Source organism: Aspergillus sydowii (assembly GCF_001890705.1).
Source record: "Aspergillus sydowii CBS 593.65 unplaced genomic scaffold ASPSYscaffold_18, whole genome shotgun sequence".
Classification (NCBI taxonomy): domain Eukaryota; kingdom Fungi; phylum Ascomycota; class Eurotiomycetes; order Eurotiales; family Aspergillaceae; genus Aspergillus; species Aspergillus sydowii.
In genome coordinates, this window is record NW_024467876.1 from 148,948 (window position 1) to 165,922 (window position 16,975).

Here is a 16,975-nt window from a genome sequence, read left to right on the forward strand (position 1 = left end):
CTACAATAAAATCTTTTCCCGAGACACTTGTGCAGACCTAATGAAGTAGTGGAATGCGAGACTTGATAATGGAGCAGATGCGGGGGAATCTGTCCGCGCAACATGATTCATACAGCCAACACTATCATACTTACTGGCAATTCACGGTTGGTCCTGACAGAGATTCAAGCCATTGGGCCGGCGGAACTCAAAGTCAAACAGAATGTGCACATGGTACATGTCGTCGCAGGGGATCCGCTCTGGCTTTACAATCAGCCTCTTCGCCCTTACCGACCGCAGCGTGTATCTTGTCGACGGCAGCCATGGCAACCAGAGAAACGTCGGGTGGCACCCTGTGCCTTCGTAATGCCTACGAGGTCTACTTATGAGCGTTTCTCTCCCTTCGCGAAACCATCTGTCTATCTGCAGGCCCGCATGCCCGGAGATGTCTTCCTGGCCGTCCATGTCCGGCTGGCGACACTCCTTCATCGCGGTGATGCGAGGCACGCTATAGTGGGTGGCTACGTCCAGGCAGAGGTTGTTGAATGGGTCAATTTGCGGTTCCAGCACCTCCTTGCCTGGGCTGCCAACGGCCCTGTCTTTCGTCATTATACTGGTTCGCGTTTTGTGGAATGTACCGTCTGCATTGTCCGAGAACCAGTCCACTTTAAACACCCAGTTCGTCTCTGTCATATGCTGACAGGAAACTGCAAAGACCCCTTCATCCTCGGTCCAGGGCATCATGCATGACTCCGCGTAGCCCCAGTCGCCGAAATCCCAGGGGTCCTTCACTCCACAAAATGGGGTGTCGAATCTCTGCAGTGTGCATCCGTTCTCGGGGTTGATGACCATGAAGCCGTCCATCCTCCTCTCACCATGGGCTCCATGATATAACGACTCCGGAGGTGTGGGGATTGGCGCAATACTCAAGGCGACCAACACTTCTCGATTCCCAATCCGATGGACAACGAAGCTATCACGGAGCTTCCGAGTCCGGGGATAGTCCTTGAGGTGCGACCTGTAAAGCAGCGTACCGGTGGCCAGCTCGTGGACCAGCAGGTAGGCCTGATATGTCGACCCTTCTTCCAGGACAATAGAGTAGAGCTTGGTTGCTCCAATTCCCCGGATCTCAGGCCATCGGGTGTATGCCTTCCCTGGCTCGCACGCGCGGCGCCACAAGTGTCTTCCTGTTGTTATTGACACGATTCTGTCCCTAGAGCAACATGGTCAGCATCGATACTCCTCAACAACATCCCCAGCTGGTCCATTTACAAAAAGGTCGTGTCGTTCCACACTCGAGCAACAACATAGCCACCCGAGCTGACGTGCACGATGGCGTCTCCAGCTATATCGCAGCGGCGGCGAAGGTTCCAGCATCGAGCGGGATACGGTGATCCATCAGCTTGGAACCCCAGACGCTGCCCAAAGAGTCTATTTCCCTTTGACCATGCTGCAAAATCTCCATTCACCTCCAAGGATCTCGCGTTCATGATGCCTCGCACCATAGAGGCCCTCCCTGATGCGATTTTGTTGTATCTCGCATGGTTCACAACTAAGTCTGTTTAGAAAAGAACCACAGTGCATGTTAGAAATAGAGCTACTCACAAGTAGTCTTCATTACCACAACTTCCTGTTCCATGTTGTTCGCAATCCCAAAATCGGGTCTCCATCCCTTTGGCAGATGCAGGTAGTACCCCCTAACAACCATCCACCGCTCCACAAATCTCTTCCAGCTCTGGCACACCTGCTGGCAGCGAGCCAGGTCTTGCAGCTCCAGGTAGTCGAATATCAGACTTCCACAATCCCAGGGCAAAGCGCTTAATAGGGGGTCTGGGCGTACAAGTCCTTTCTCTTTGAGCTTGCGGCGACGCGCGCTGCGAGTCTCTACCCTCGACTCGGCGATATCGTCCTGCATGGTCTTTCTATTGGCCGACATGTTCGGTCGGAATGGTGATGTCTCGGCTGGCAGAAGGAGTATCGGAATTTAAGATGAACGTGGTCGGTCTGGCGTATCTGCCCTTGATCTCTGGGCCAGGCTGCCAGTACGTTAGGGACCGTCTAACGGCGGAACTCGTACCTTTTGATTTGGATATGCGTGCCTGTATTTCTTTGGCTCTGCTGAATTCTTCGCTACCCTCACAAGACAGTGTATGAAGATCAGTGAAGGCTAGTCATGAAACGCTTTTCAAGGTGGGTTGAATGCGGATGTGGCATAATAACTAGTCAAAAGACTTTTACAGTTTCTGCTATTGTATCGTGCTTCAATGGCATGTGTATCATACGATATCCATTCTAACTTTGCCTGCGTCAGCTTTGGTATTCCAATATTAACTTCCGACGTATGACCATAATTTCCTAAGGCTATAATGATAGCCCGTTGAGTTTCCGGTTAGATGATATAATACATGGCAGTATAGCACAATTCAGAGTCCAGTCTTCTTTCCCCTCGAGGCAGCGAATTGTATGGCGATTGTGGGAACCAAAGCAGCAACAGCAACAACAGCGCACATCACGCCTGCAGCACCAGACAGCTTGAGAGTCTCGAACATGGTCGGAAAGTAGAACGGGCCAATCTAGTCGCTATATTAGCAGGAGTCTATGGAAACCGTAATAATCACTTACAAATCCATATATCTGCCGGTACAGGTTGATGCAGACACCCACGTCGGTAGACTGCTCCTTGTAGCTGTCGACCGCGAACGAAATCAGAATCGTCGTAATGATCTGATTGCCAAAGCTTGCAATAGCAGCTCCAACACAGGGCGTGACATTCCAGGTGCCGTCAGCCTTTTCCAGCTGAAAGCCCCAGACGAGAAGGCCTGCAACGACCGTCGCGTAGCCAATATACGAAAGCCAGAGACGATCCGCTGTATGGAAATACCCTTTCCTTCGCTTCAGCGTCATCAGGAACCAATCGGACATGGGCCCGCTCAGTTGTTCACCGAGAACACAACCGATTATGATAGCGATGAACTGTAATCCAATCTGCTGGGCGTTGAAATTGAATTTCTCGCCAAACGCGATGGGCATTTCCACGATCAGAACAATATTGGCATAGCAGAAGACAATACAGTGCGCGATCGCAGGTACAAGGACTCGCATATGACGTGAGAGGAAGACAGGCTCGATGAACTCGCGCAGTCGAAGGGGGCGAGGATTGATCCGTCTGGGGATGAACTTGCTGAAGAACCCCCTTCTGGCACTGCTGACCTGTCCTGGAATATACAGAGTCTCGTCACCAATGGCCACATAGAGAACGAGCTGCACGAAATTGACAATAGTAAAAATCCAGAAGATCCACTGCACGCCGGCATGCTGGGTCACAAAGCCCATAATAAATGGACCACAGGGCGTCCCCAATGTCAGCAGCAAAGTCCACCAGCCCAGCTTCTGCGCTCGATGTTCTGGCTCGCACAGTTCTGTAATCACTCCGCTGCCCATCCCAAACGGCGGTGAAATGAGGATTGAACCCAGTACTCTGCAAACCATCTGGGCGGCGTACGTGGTAGACCGGGCTGATCCAATATTGCACAGCATACACCCGAAGACTGACAGCAAGAAGACATGGTATCGGCCGTATATCTCTGTAATTGGCTTCCATACGAACGGGGCGAGACCGAAAAGGAGGATCTATCAAACATGGTTATTAGCAGTGGCCATCACCAAGCCGCAAATACGCACCTGGACTGAGGTCAGGTAGCTCGCCTGGGGCACCGTGATGCCGTATTCCTCCGCCAGAGTCTCATAAGCAGGGATAATTCCAGCGGCAATGAACGTTGCAGACAACGAATGGAATGCCACCATCAGGATCTGGGCGTTTTTCTTCCACGATGGCCAATTTCGAGGACAGGCAGGATCTTCCACGTCGACAGCCCCCTCGACTGATTTTTGTGGCGAGGGTACAGCATTCTCCATATGGATTGAATCCTGCGGTTTGCCGCTCGCAGTCTCTAGAGCAGACATTGTTGCTCAGGAAAAAGCAAGATTGACTCCTTGACTGTCTGTCCCCTTGAGCTTTGCCAGGACAGCAACAAGTTAAATGTCAGTCCCCATTCCGCTGTGGGTGCATACACCCCACGGGGGCTCGAAGGGTCTGCCACCATAGACACGACTATATGGGTCCTATCGAAGTTTGCGTTCTCTGGTTCGAGAATGACCCAGACGTTGCAATCCTAGTTGAGGAATTGATTCCGTGGCGGAACACAGACCGCTGTATCCGAGGTTATACACATCACGGAGCCACTCCCGAAACTTTGCTCGCGGGGTGAGTCCCGAGCGTCCAATCAATAGAAGAGAAAACAGATGTCCGGAGCCCATCCCGAGCCGGCTGTCACTGTCACCCCACAGGAAGTTTACAGGGGCTTCAAAATGTATATCACCCATAATACATGTACATCAATTATATTTTCCATACTAAGGAGGCTTACTTGCAACCTCTTTGGAATCCGCCTCGACAATTACCGTCGACCCATCAGCCTCGTATACCGGCTCCGCTGCAGCTTCGAATACCGGCGCTGAATCTGCTTCAGCACCACGAGCCTCTGCATCTGCCCCAGCCAGTTCTGCACGGGGCTGGGAGTCTGCCTCTGCCTCTGCCGGACTTGAAGCGTTGTCGTCACCCTTTTCCTCCTGCTTACGTTGTTTGTCCTTGGCCGCAAGCCAGCCCCATCTCAGGTAGAAAGAGGGCAGCCCGACATAGATACACAGGTAGAAGCACGCCTCGCAGATTCGCGCAGAATCAACGGCGTTCGAGTAGGCTCCTTCGGTAGTTTGGTGGGACAAGGGCCATAGTAGCCAGCGAATGTTCCACGCAACCCACATCAGATTGAGGGCGAAGAAGAATGTGCTCCCTATAAGCAACAGAACAGCCAGTGCCTTCTTCCTGTCAGTGTATATACTTGTATGCCGGAATTGAGCTTGCTGCTTACCCTCCACCGTGATCGTTTGCCCAGAGTCTTCCATACAAAGTATATCGTCCAAGAGATGATTTCCACCGCTGCCGCGAAGCGAACAACATACGCCCCTGTGCTAAAACCTGCGTGCGCTTTATAAAACCCCGAGTCGATTATCCTAACGCGCCCGGAGCTTACAACCTTCCAGGTCAGCAGAGCCCATTCCACGATTGTGAGGACCACGATAAAGCCGAGATAGAGCCAGTGGAAGGTTCCAAGCCAACGATGCAACGTTCGAACGGTCGGGCAGCGGGCGAGGAAGAGGTGGACGATGTTGTACAGAATGTAGACCAAACAGCAGTTTCCAGCATAGAGGAAGAGAAACGGTGCTGTCTCAGCGGCGTAGTAAGTGTAGTAGGACAGGCGAAGGGCATTCTCGCTTGTCGGGGTGGTCGGGCCAGCGACGTTGTTGGATGTGGCTCCGTAGCCAACAGATACGAGTACTGCGAATCTATAGAAAAAATAAATAAAACCCCAATCAGCACCACTCTCTCCCCTTTACCACGGCGTAAACTGACAGGAAATTCGCAAACAAAAACCCGATAAAGGTCCACTGAGGCAGCGCATCAAAGGTGAATCTGCCCCGACGTCGGATAACCAGAGCGCCAATCCCCAGCCCCAGAGACGCCGCTCCCAGAACGCAGGTCAAGCCGAGTTTTGCATTCTGTAGCGAGCTCTGGAGCTGGTAATAGAGGTCAAGGGAGTCATCGGCGGTGTTTTGCACCCCCGAGGACATTTTGAATAAGCAGCATTGCAGCAGTCAGCAGTCAGCGCCCGGAACCTTCGCAAGGTTCGCAAGCTTTTAAGGACAAAATAACAGCCAAGTCATATCTAGGGATCGTCTGGGGCTTTACTCGGCGTCAACATTGCCTTGCTTGCACTACAGCTCTCGTTGGTCCCTGGTGCAGGGCCCACAGCCACAGCCTCACACGACCCCAGATCCCCAATCAATCAGCAAACACGAGATGGCGATGACGATGGTGGAACAGGGGTTTGGCAGGAGCCAGGATCTTACGCGCTCTTGGCTGGTTTATCTCAACATTCTCATCTATCCCCATTGCCGTCTCTCGCAGGTGGCTTTTCTGTACGACGATCGCATATTCGTCGCTTCTGTCTCAAGGGACCCCGTATACCACCCAGTGAGAGGGAAACGTGCTGTTCACTGAGGAAGGACATCCCAGTTCAATTAAACCGTGCGCTGATGCTGATCATCTCCTGATAGAGATCCAGTGCAGGCTGAGCCACCATTCATAGGGATCGATGTCGATCTGCTCGCCCTTCGAATGAGTACCCAGTTCCTCCACCTCAGGCAAAGAGAAGCATATTCATTGAGTTAAGGGTCCTCCTCACTAGTAGTTGATGTGGAAGCATTGAGAGCAAAAGAAGCTCTGATTGTGGAATGAGGGACATAATAATGAGCCGGAAAATACAGTCTGTTTATTCCAGTTATTCATTGACTTACAACCGCAGTAACGTTGATCGCCAAATGCCGACCGATAGCGCTGTGGAAGCTGTTCAAAAATAGACACAATGAGTACCATATATTTACGAAGCATGGCTAAGTGGTCAGAATATATCGGATTATATGTCTGCGCGCTCGAAATAATTTATTTGGTGAAAAACTGTCGGATCTCGATGTAGTACTCCGTCGCTAATTATATATAACTGTACCTTAACAACGATAACCACACTCATGGTTATCAAGTGTCGGAAATACTACCGTTTAGCGGTAAAAATACCCCTTGAAATTAGCGAACATATACTCCGACTTGCCAGGCAATGTCACTATTTCATCAATATTGTAAACTAATGTTATTGCCAGGAGGCAGTCGGAGAGTTATCAGGGAATTTTGTATATTAGACCCAACCCAGGGATTATCGCAAAGAACCACGAGACGGGAAACACACTGCCATTCTATCGAATACCGAACCGAAGTTGGTTTTTTCTTGTTACTGCTTAGAATTAATATATGAAAGTTGTGTGGTGGCGAGGTTAATAGAACAGCCGTCATACGTGTCATTTATCATAGATCAGAAGAATAGTTAAATACTGAACGACAGCCCACCGTTCGCAGAGATAATGCTTCCAGTGCACCATCCAAACTCCGGATTGCAAATCGTCGCAATCAGGCCCGCAATCTCCTCAGCGTACGCTGCCCTACCACCAAACTTGTTGCCCAGCTCCTTGACCTCGTCACTGTCGGTCTCACGAACTGGAACCAACGGGGTAAGAGGGTTCCATCGCGCAAGGCCCTGTTTGACCTCATCAGGCGCAGAGAGATACATATCGGTCATGACGGGGCCTGGGTTAATCGAGTTGACGGTCGCGCGCTCAGCCAGCTCACGGGCCCAAACCCTCGTCATGGCCTCGATGGCACCCTTCGTGCCCGCGTACAGGGTGGTATGCTCGGTCCCAACCTTGGAATTGATACTCGACAGCATCACAATACGCCCAGATCGATCCGTGGGGAGGTAGTCCTTGCAAACACCAGTCACGAGAATCGGACCCAGGACATTCACCTCGTAGATGCGGTGGAACTCGGTCGGGTCGACGGTCTCAAGAGGGCCGATGAAGAGAATCGCGGCATTATGCACGATAATGTCAATCTGGAGCTTTCCGGTCTGGGCGTTGGTGAACTTTTCCTTCGCGGCCGATACAATGCGCTCGCACTCCTCCCTGGTGGTGATGTCTGCGCGGATAGGGAGTGCCTGGATGCCGAAGTCCTTCTCGAGCTGAGCGGCAAGAGTCGCGGCGCGCTCGTCGGAGGACGCGGTGGCATAGTTGATGATCACATTGCAGCCCTTGCTGGCGAAGTTGCGTGCGATTTCAGCACCGATGCCTGGCGACTGTTAGGATAGTGCTGTGTGCTGTCTGCTGGTCGACTACACTTACTGCGGGCGGAACCGGTCACAAGAGCGAGTTTGCTTTCATAGATGCGAGGAACGCTGCCCATCGTGACGGTGAAATTGGAAACACTGAGCGTACGAGGTGGGATGGTGTGACAACTGACGTCGGGCTGGCCCATGTTTATATCCGGTCCACAGTCCACAGTCCACACGGCCAGGCTGGCAGATGGTCCACTTTGAAACGGCCGGGGAAGGGGCCGAATCCCTCGCTAATACGGAGGTGTGCACTAAAAGTATCCGCGCGGCGCTAGTGTACCAAATGTAACACTTGTTCAATATTACTAGTAAATTTGTATGAGGTATAAAACATCAAAACATAATCCTGACTTAACTAATTGTTTTGATCTTCTGCTCCGTCAATTCCTTTTGAATCCTCTAAATCCTCAATATTGAAGCTATTCAGACCGCTATTTCACGGATCTTTCAGATTTTTAGTGTCTTTAAAACCTCCTGCCTGCCTCTATAATTCAATAAGCCACCGAGATCTCTTTACACCTTCAAGGCCCCGCGATGCCTGCCAATGGTTATCATCCGGTAGAACTCCGCGTCCAGATCCTTACTTTATATGGCCTTGGCTTCAAAACGCTGGACATTGCTTCTTATTTAGAGGTGGCTCCGCGGACGATTCAGGACCTTATAAAGAAGGCAAAGGCGCGTGGATATAAACCAGAGGAGTCTCTAAGGGTTAAGAAGGAGTATTTCGAGGATAGCAAGCGCTCAGGTCGTCCTAAAGAAATTACTCCAGCTATAGAAAGTTCTATACTACAGAGTATTTCAAAGGATCGAGCTGGGCGTGAGAAATCCTCTGAAATACTAGCTTTTGAAGCCGGTATATCTTCATCTTCAGTTCTGCGTATTCTTCATTCTTATGGCTTAAATAATGCGAAACCCTCTACTAAACCTGGTCTTACTGACGCGATGAAGGCCAAACGGCTTGAATATTGTCTTCAGAACCCGTGGACCAACGATTCGATAAAAGATCTTATATTTACCGATGAAACGGCTGTTGTTCTAGGTCAACGACGCGGAGCGGTTCGAGTATGGCGTACACCTGAGGATCAATATAATCAAACGTGTATACGAAGACGGTGGAAGGGTTGCTCGGAGTTTATGGTATGGGCATGCTTTTCATGGGACTCTAAAGGTCCTTTATATATCTACGATCCAGAGTCAGCTCTTCAACGACGAAATGCAGATAAAGCAATTGAAGAGATGAATGAAGACCTTGAGCCAGTATGCAGACAGGAATGGGAGTTGAATACAGCTCTTCGTCGGCTTCAACTTCGTCCTAGAGGTGGTCGAAAGCCAGAATTTCAATGGAACGAGAAAAATGGCAAGCTTGTACGCAAGGGTAAAGGGGGGGTTGATTGGTATCGGTATCAAAAGGTCTGGTTCTTTTTTATATACGATTTCTTTATAATATCTAACTTCTGGGCTACTTTAGGAGGTTTTAATTCCCTATCTTATCCCTTTCGCGAAACGCTGCAAGGAGGCACGGCCGAATACACGAGTTCTAGAGGATAAGGCACCTGCTCATCGTCACCACGCCCAGCAACGTGTATACGATTATTATGGTATCCAACGGATTGATGACTGGCCGGGTAATTCACCTGATCTTAATGCAATTGAGCCTTGTTGGTCATGGCTAAAGAAACGTACAACTGCGCGAGGAGCGCCTCGGGATAGAAAGACTGCTAAAGAGGTATGGATTAAGGCGTGGAATGAGCTACCACAGAAGATGATCCAGGACTGGATTCAACGCCTACTTATAAATCGTAATGAGATAATCCGCTTAGAGGGGGGCAACGAGTATCGAGAAGGCTCAGATACACGCAATTGGAGAGGTAAGCGGTTGAAAGGACAGCTCTCCACTCGTCAAGATCTCTCACCTGAGTGGATAGACTGTGAATAGCTTCATTTCTTCTCCTTTTGACCTTTTTGCGTGTTTGAGGGGCATTTTAAATAGATAGCCGCAATTATGTTGCCTGGGTTACATCTCTCATACAAATTTACTAGTAATATTGAACAAGTGTTACATTTGGTACACTAGCGCCGCGCGGATACTTTTAGTGCACACCTCCGTANTGAGCTACCACAGAAGATGATCCAGGACTGGATTCAACGCCTACTTATAAATCGTAATGAGATAATCCGCTTAGAGGGGGGCAACGAGTATCGAGAAGGCTCAGATACACGCAATTGGAGAGGTAAGCGGTTGAAAGGACAGCTCTCCACTCGTCAAGATCTCTCACCTGAGTGGATAGACTGTGAATAGCTTCATTTCTTCTCCTTTTGACCTTTTTGCGTGTTTGAGGGGCATTTTAAATAGATAGCCGCAATTATGTTGCCTGGGTTACATCTCTCATACAAATTTACTAGTAATATTGAACAAGTGTTACATTTGGTACACTAGCGCCGCGCGGATACTTTTAGTGCACACCTCCGTAAGTAATAATACAATTTATTAAGGCAGCCTACGCGATACGTTAACTTGTCGAGTCGTTGCCGCTTTTTGCGGTGAGTTAGCGTTGCTCATTGATATCTACAGTCGGAACTTTATATACAGAAAAAAAAAACACCGCCACTTATATATACAGGAATCCTACCACTTGGACAAGAATCCTCCATCAACTGGCAGACTGACGCCGTGAACGTACGACGAGCTGTCCGAGGCCAGCCAGAGCGAGGCCTGGGCGACCTCATGGGGCTGACCGAACCGGTGCAGACTGCTGACCTTGGGCGCGAACTCGTCGTGCGTTGTGCCCATGATCTCCAGCGCTGCAGCAGACATGTCGCTCTTTGCATTAGTTAGCATTAGTCTGCACTATACAGCCCACGTGGGAATAAACTTACAAAGATAGCTCCTGGGGCAACAGTGTTCACCCGGATGCCGCTGGGGCCTCCCTCTGTGGCTGCGTGCTTGGTCAACCCCAGAATAGCATGTTTTGACAGAGTGTACGCGGGCATGTTGGGCTGCGGCATGTACGCGTTGATCGAGGCAATGTTGACGATCGAGCCCCTGGTGCCCTGCTTCTTCATCTGCTGCATCTCATACTTGCAGCAGAGGGCAGTCCCCGTCAGGTTGACGTCGATCAGACGCCGCCAGTAGTCCTCGTCGGCCTCCAGGAGAGCCGTCTTGTCAGGGGTCATCGCGGCGTTGTTGATGGCTACATCCAACTTGCCGAATGCGCTGACCGTCTGCGCGATAAGGTTCTGGATATCCTCCGACTTGGAGATGTCTGTGCGTACGAAACGAACCTCACCAAGGGAAGAGAGCTCCTCAGCAACCTGCGCTCCCTGTTCGTCCCTGACATCGGCGATGACCACCTTTGCCCCTGCGCGGAGGAAGACGGAGGCTGTGGCCTTGCCCATGCCCTGGGCGCCCCCCGTGATGATGGCCACCTTGTCCTTGAGGACGGGGAAAATCGGAGCCTCTGGGAAGTCCATTTTGGTCAGGAAACAATTTCAAAAGCCAGTTCTGGTTTGTGACAGATCAAAGGGTGGCAACTGGCAAGGCTTGGATTGGCTGGTGGGACAACGGCTCAACGGTCGCTGCGCGGACTTTATGTGCAACGTGCAGCACCAGTCCTGGGCTCGCTGACCGACTTTTGCAAACGGTCTGCGGCCCCAAACGGTGGATTCACACACGGGAAGCAGGGGGTAGTCTAAAGAGTCAGAACTCGTGCCGACTGGCGACTGCGACTGCGAGGAATCCAACGCCGTTAGGGCAATTTCCGCCGAGCAGACCAGCAGCCAAAACGGTTTGAAAAGGCCGATGCAGGAGTCGGGACCATGCAGACCAGGATCCTCAGTGGAGCCGCTACTGACCCGCCGTAAGCCAGCCTTAGATCTCCAACTTAGACCAGGACTAAAGAGAAAAGACTAGAGACCAGGGCTACGTGGGCCCTTTTTCCATTCTCGGCCTGCTCCACTCCGTCAAGCTGTCAAGCTGGAGTGTCAACGGCTTGCAATCTCTGCATGTTCACTACTGAATCACTACTATTAGAGCGGCATACTCCTGTTGCTCGTATTTTCCGCAGGAACACCATTGATCCTTCTGGTGGTGACTGGAGACAATCCCAATATCAGGATTCATCACCCTTTTGCAGTGCAGTGCCCACTACAGACTGCAGAGTACTTGCAGCCTTGCAAAAGTCGGATCTCGGAATAAGCTCGAGTCGCATAGCGCGTGTAATTAGGTAAAAGACTGCTGCGGTAAACGAAGATCTCGCCATGGTCGAGCAGCTAGCGTTGGTGTTCTTAGCTTCTTTCTCATGCCACATGGCCCGCTCTCCACACCCCCCTGCCGGCGCACCACGTTTGTCTAACCTGCCCCGGATGAGGCATAATCACGCGGCTCAAGAAGGATGATAGGCGGCTGTCATGACTAGGGCGCAATAGGGGTGTTTACAGGGACGATGCTCTGCTTTAGTCAGTTTTGGGACGAGCTAATACTTAACCACGGCAGGACGAGAACTCTGCATCCTGACTTTTTCTCCCAAGTGTCCGCTGTGTGGTGTCTACTTCCTGCCCATCGATAACACTGGAACATCAAGATGGCTGAGAGATCAGAGAAGCAGAGGCCTGGTGTTGACGTCCAGCCCATCACGGCGAGGGGCGAGGCTCCGCAGACCAGTCTGATCAATATCTTGGTATGCTAGCACTCATTCAAACCCAATTTTTGTGCTAACCTGTAAGGTCGTCGTTACTGCCTGCCTGGGTGGTTTCATGTACGGCTTTGCTGCCAACGCGCTCTCCGGCTCTCTTTCCCAGCCCTCTTTCCAGGCAAAGTTCCTGAACAGGGAGGATGCTACCAGTGTTCAAGATGGCATGCTCAGTGGGTAAGTTGTATACCCTGTGTACATTTCGTCAGACAGCTGACAGTCCCAGTTTCCTAGGAGGTGCCCTCGTTGGCGCCATCTTCCAGGCTCCCCTTTCCAACAAGTTCGGCCGTCGCATTGCCAACCAAGCAGCATCGGTGCTGATGATCATCTCGGGAGCTCTCCAGGCTGGATCTGTGGACGTGCCCATGTTCACCGTGTGCCGTGTTATCAGCGGTATTGCCGGTGGGATGCTGTTCGCCAACACTCCGGTCTACATGAGTGAAGTCTCTCCTCCCCACACCCGTGGCATGCTGGTCGGCCTTGTCGGAGTTGGTGTCGTGACGGCGTATATCCTGTGTGCCATCTTTGCTCTGGCGTTCAGCTTCGTCCAATCGCCTGTCTCGTGGAGACTCATCTTCATCGTGCTGACTGGCTTCGGCTGCATGCACCTGGCCTCGCTCTTCTTCATTCCCGAGTCGCCCCGATGGCTCACCGAGAAGGGCCGTGACGAGGAAGCCAAGAAGGTGCTCGAGTACCTGCACAGCACCAAGTCCGACGAGAGGGCCAAGTTCGCACACGCCGAGCTGGACCAGATCAAGGCCCAGGTCGAGTTTGAGCGCAACACCCCCCGCGGCTACATGCACATCATCCGCACTCCCTCCCACCGCAAGCGTGCACTCTGCTCTATCCTGCTCTGGGTTATGGGCCAGGGAACCGGCATCACCGCCATTGCCAACCTCGTCCCGACCCTGATGGGTGGTCTTGGCTTCGACACTACAATGCAGCTGGGTCTCGGTGTTGTCTGGACCATCTGCGCCATTATCGGATGTGGAATCAACGTTCTCCTGCTAGACCGCGTTGGACGTGTGAAGCTCCTTAGTATGTAACCCTGACCCCTTGAACACGTAATAATGAACTAACAACTGCAGTTGCTGGTGGATTCGGCTCCGCTGCCATTATCGGCGTCATGGGCGCACTGTCCAAGTACTATCTGAACTCAACATACACTCCTGGCATCAACGCCGCCGTGGCCATTTACTTCATCTTCGGCGCCTTTTTCACCTCCACTATCGAGTGCACGGCCTACGTGTACGGGGCTGAGATCTGGCCAACGCACCTCCGCAGCGAGGGCTCCACGATTGCCTTTGCCAGTTTCTTTGGCAACGCCGTCGCGTACACAGGGCCTGTCACCATGGCCCTTGCAACAATTGGATGGAAGTACTACATGGTGTTCGTTGCCGTCACCGTTGTGTCCACCGTGGGGATCATCTTCTACTTCCCCGAGGTACGAACCAAACCCTGAAACCCTGAAACCCTGAAACTCTGCCGAACCCTCCCAAACCCCTGTAATGAATATAACTGGCTAATATGCTCGCAGACTATGGGTCTCAGTTTGGAGGAAATCAACGCCAAGTTCGGAGACACGGTCGAGCTCGACCTGCAGGACGCCCTGGCTGCGCAGGACAGCAATTCTGTCTCCAACAACTCCGAGTCGGCCAACTCGAACAAGGTGTAAACTGTAACCAGGTAAAACGTGCTAAGACGGGTATGTTGGTAGACTAGTGTACCAGAGTAATAGAGTGATTGGCGGGGCGAGAAGCATGGGGGCTGCTTTCATATGTACATTGATTCGCTTGTTATTCTTCTGGTTCTGTCTCTTGGTTTGTTTTAGGATATGCTTTTAATCTAACTGTCTCATGTTGATGGCCGTTCCAAAGTTGAACTTGTGACAACTCTCCAAATCCTCCAAACCCTGCAAAATGCTCCGGAGTGTGCAATGATCCTGGACGTTCAATAGGCTTGTTCTGTACAAGGCTCCCACCCCTGCCGCCACCCGCTTTAGGAAGACGCCACCAGTGAATCGAGGCATCCCTCAGCAAGTCACGCGAAGCTCATGGTCGGGACGGCTGGCATGCCGATCGTGGCGGGGAAAGTGGCCTTCGCATCCGGCACGGCTCGAAGAGTCCACGACCGCGTCGACTGCTCTAGATGAGGCCCGGTTCTCTTTCCTATTAGGGCTCGGATATCCCCCCCAAGCAACTCACTCCGACTGCCATGGAAACTCCACGGCGACCAGTCCATCAGCCAGTTATTATCTCTGTTCGGAAACTTGCGAATCGACTATCCGCGCAGCAATTCTCGAGATTCCGACAGCCCGCTACTTAGATTGGGCGGGTCGTAGCCAACGAAGGATTTGCTTGAATATCCACAGCGCTCCACCGAAGCCCTCAAGGCTGTTTCAGCTGAATCCTCCCAATCCAATTTTCAGACAGCGAGTACGTACATCCGGCTTTACACCTCAAACGAGCACTCGTATAATATTGGACGACAATTGTAGCATGTTCTCCGGGCGCTCCCCACTGCTGCCGGAACGGGTCCGGCCACAATCAAGGATAATAATATAGTAGTCCCATTGCTGGTTAGCTGACCTGGCACCCCTGCTTCTGCAGAGGTTAGCGATGTTTAGCTGCCCCGAATGCCGCGCTGAAGGACTTACTACACTCGCCGGACTGCTTGGCTTATTCCCTCAGAGTGGTACCGATAAACGGTAGACTATGAAGACGGGACCGTTGAGATCTAGCTGCAATAGGCCTGCGATCACCGGTGTCAGTTCTTGATCTTCGAGGTAAAATTCAACTGACCGGGCTTGTACTTTGTACTTCGTACTCTTGACAGTGGTTTTGCCCCTGACCTGACCCCTTTGTTATATTGCCCCAGTGCGTCCCGAAGAACTGGTTGATATATTAACCATCCAGAGCTTGGACTGAGTTCTTCTGGTACCATCAGCTGCACGTTCTGCCACAAACCAACATGGTTCTGCGTGAAAAGGGTCCGACCCTTGTCGGGATCCTCTGGATGGAAACATTCCTGTGCCTGGTCGTGCTTGGACTGCGTGTTTATACTCGAGCCAGGATTCTACGCAACCCTGGCTGGGATGACCTGTTGCTGGTGATAACATGGGTATGTTGTTTCCGTTCTTGTTGTGCCGGCTTCTATTACTGACACTAAGCTCCTTGTTTGAAGTTTTTGATGGTGGCGTTTGCAGCGTTATGCACCGCATCTGCCACCTACGGTATGGGAGTCCATGCAGAGTTCCTCTCAGTGCATGAGTCCAGCCGCGCGATGCTGCTGCTCCTGAGCGGCCAGAGCGTGGTGGCCATAGCCATGGGCGTCAGTAAGTTTGCAGTGGGTGTGTTCTTGCTGCGTATTGTCGTCAACAAATGGTACGTTTCTCATCTCAGTCCTTGCCCAGGACCTCCTAACCACAGACAACAGGCACAAGGCGTTTCTTTGGTTCTGGAACATTAGTATTATGGCCCTTAGTGTCCTGCTGGCCATCACGGTGTTTGCGCAGTGCACACCGGTCGAGTCAATCTGGGACTCGAGAGTCCCTCAAGAGAGCTGTCCGTTGAGTCTTACCGTGATTGCAACCGTCATGTGTGGTAAGTCATGAACACCTGCATACTATAAGGAATCCTGGTGCTGACGACGGATAAGCATGGTCTGCTGCCCTCGACTTTGTCCTGGCTCTGTTCCCCTGGTACGCACTCTGGGGGCTGAACATGAAGCGCAAGGAAAAGATCACGATCTGTGCATCTCTCAGCCTGGGCATCTTGTAAGTCTACAAAATTCTACATCCATTCCCTGCTAACAAGCATGAAGTGCTGGAGTCTGCGGTGTCATCCGGACCAAGACCCTCGACTCATTGTCCCAATCAACCGAATACCTCTGTATGTTCAGAAAACTCCATATCCATCGTCCCAGGCACAGCTAATAGGAAATAGATGCAACAACCGACTCCGTCATCTGGACCAACTCCGAGCTGACCACGACGATCGTCTGCGTCTCCGTCCCTGCCCTCCGTCCTCTCTACCGGTCCATCCGCGGCCTGAGCTCCTCCAAGGACGCCTCGAACTACAACAACCTCGGCGGTTCCTACGGCAAGTCAAGCGCCAACCGAAGCAGACAGCCCAGCTACGGGATGGACACTCTGGTCACAAGCAAAATACGCGGCGGTGACGACGGCCAGGATTGCGTGGTCACAACCAGCGGCAAGACGGTCGAGATCGACGACGGCGACGACATCGACACGCGACGCATTTTGCCTAGAAACAGGGACACTGCGCAGAACATCTATCAGGTGAAAGAGGTGATTGTGTCGTACGAGGATCGCAGGAATGGCGAGGGATCTGTTGGCGAGAGTACGTCGCCTCCTCCTGTGAGGGCCAGACAGCATATTTGATTTCTTTTGTGGGTAAAAAAAAGGAAAGAAAAGAAAAGGGAAGAACATCGATTCATGTAATATTCGTGAAG

At 51.7% G+C, this 16,975-nt stretch overlaps 7 protein-coding genes across 7 annotated transcripts; 3 read left to right on the plus strand and 4 right to left on the minus strand.

The window, feature by feature from the left end:
* Positions 1-95: 95 nt before the first annotated feature.
* ASPSYDRAFT_560432 (uncharacterized protein) lies at positions 96-2,158 on the minus strand. Its single transcript, XM_040849143.1, has 3 exons — positions 1,585-2,158; positions 1,252-1,531; positions 96-1,192 (listed from the first exon to the last, which is right to left on the minus strand). The coding sequence occupies exons 1-3, from the start codon at positions 1,913-1,915 to the stop codon at positions 142-144; spliced, it is 1,662 nt and encodes a 553-aa protein (XP_040696599.1). The 5' UTR covers positions 1,916-2,158; the 3' UTR covers positions 96-141.
* A 244-nt stretch (positions 2,159-2,402) lies between these two features.
* On the minus strand, positions 2,403-3,942 carry ASPSYDRAFT_163757 (uncharacterized protein; the record flags this gene model as incomplete). The annotated part of the gene is made up of 3 exons (XM_040843190.1): positions 2,403-2,552; positions 2,602-3,609; positions 3,661-3,942. The coding sequence occupies 3 exons, from the start codon at positions 3,940-3,942 to the stop codon at positions 2,403-2,405; spliced, it is 1,440 nt and encodes a 479-aa protein (XP_040696600.1).
* Positions 3,943-4,187: 245 nt separating this feature from the next.
* On the minus strand, positions 4,188-5,955 carry ASPSYDRAFT_73368 (uncharacterized protein). The gene is made up of 3 exons (XM_040850706.1): positions 5,450-5,955; positions 4,908-5,382; positions 4,188-4,854 (listed from the first exon to the last, which is right to left on the minus strand). Exons 1-3 carry the CDS (start codon positions 5,665-5,667, stop codon positions 4,393-4,395), a joined length of 1,155 nt encoding a protein of 384 aa, XP_040696601.1. The 5' UTR covers positions 5,668-5,955; the 3' UTR covers positions 4,188-4,392.
* Positions 5,956-6,974: 1,019 nt separating this feature from the next.
* ASPSYDRAFT_62479 (SDR family NAD(P)-dependent oxidoreductase) lies at positions 6,975-11,285 on the minus strand (the record flags this gene model as incomplete). Its single annotated transcript, XM_040850130.1, has 3 exons — positions 6,975-7,778; positions 10,483-10,635; positions 10,692-11,285. The coding sequence occupies 3 exons, from the start codon at positions 11,283-11,285 to the stop codon at positions 6,975-6,977; spliced, it is 1,551 nt and encodes a 516-aa protein (XP_040696602.1).
* Positions 11,286-11,449: 164 nt separating this feature from the next.
* Positions 11,450-12,191, plus strand: ASPSYDRAFT_560552 (uncharacterized protein). The gene is made up of 2 exons (XM_040849144.1): positions 11,450-11,671; positions 11,725-12,191. Exons 1-2 carry the CDS (start codon positions 11,614-11,616, stop codon positions 12,039-12,041), a joined length of 375 nt encoding a protein of 124 aa, XP_040696603.1. The 5' UTR covers positions 11,450-11,613; the 3' UTR covers positions 12,042-12,191.
* Positions 12,192-12,394: 203 nt separating this feature from the next.
* ASPSYDRAFT_62480 (uncharacterized protein) lies at positions 12,395-14,177 on the plus strand (the record flags this gene model as incomplete). The annotated part of the gene is made up of 5 exons (XM_040850131.1): positions 12,395-12,490; positions 12,537-12,679; positions 12,729-13,540; positions 13,591-13,946; positions 14,040-14,177. 5 exons carry the CDS (start codon positions 12,395-12,397, stop codon positions 14,175-14,177), a joined length of 1,545 nt encoding a protein of 514 aa, XP_040696604.1.
* A 1,295-nt stretch (positions 14,178-15,472) lies between these two features.
* ASPSYDRAFT_163546 (uncharacterized protein) lies at positions 15,473-16,904 on the plus strand (the record flags this gene model as incomplete). The annotated part of the gene is made up of 6 exons (XM_040843176.1): positions 15,473-15,622; positions 15,686-15,885; positions 15,938-16,104; positions 16,160-16,277; positions 16,325-16,392; positions 16,447-16,904. The coding sequence occupies 6 exons, from the start codon at positions 15,473-15,475 to the stop codon at positions 16,902-16,904; spliced, it is 1,161 nt and encodes a 386-aa protein (XP_040696605.1).
* Positions 16,905-16,975: the final 71 nt, after the last annotated feature.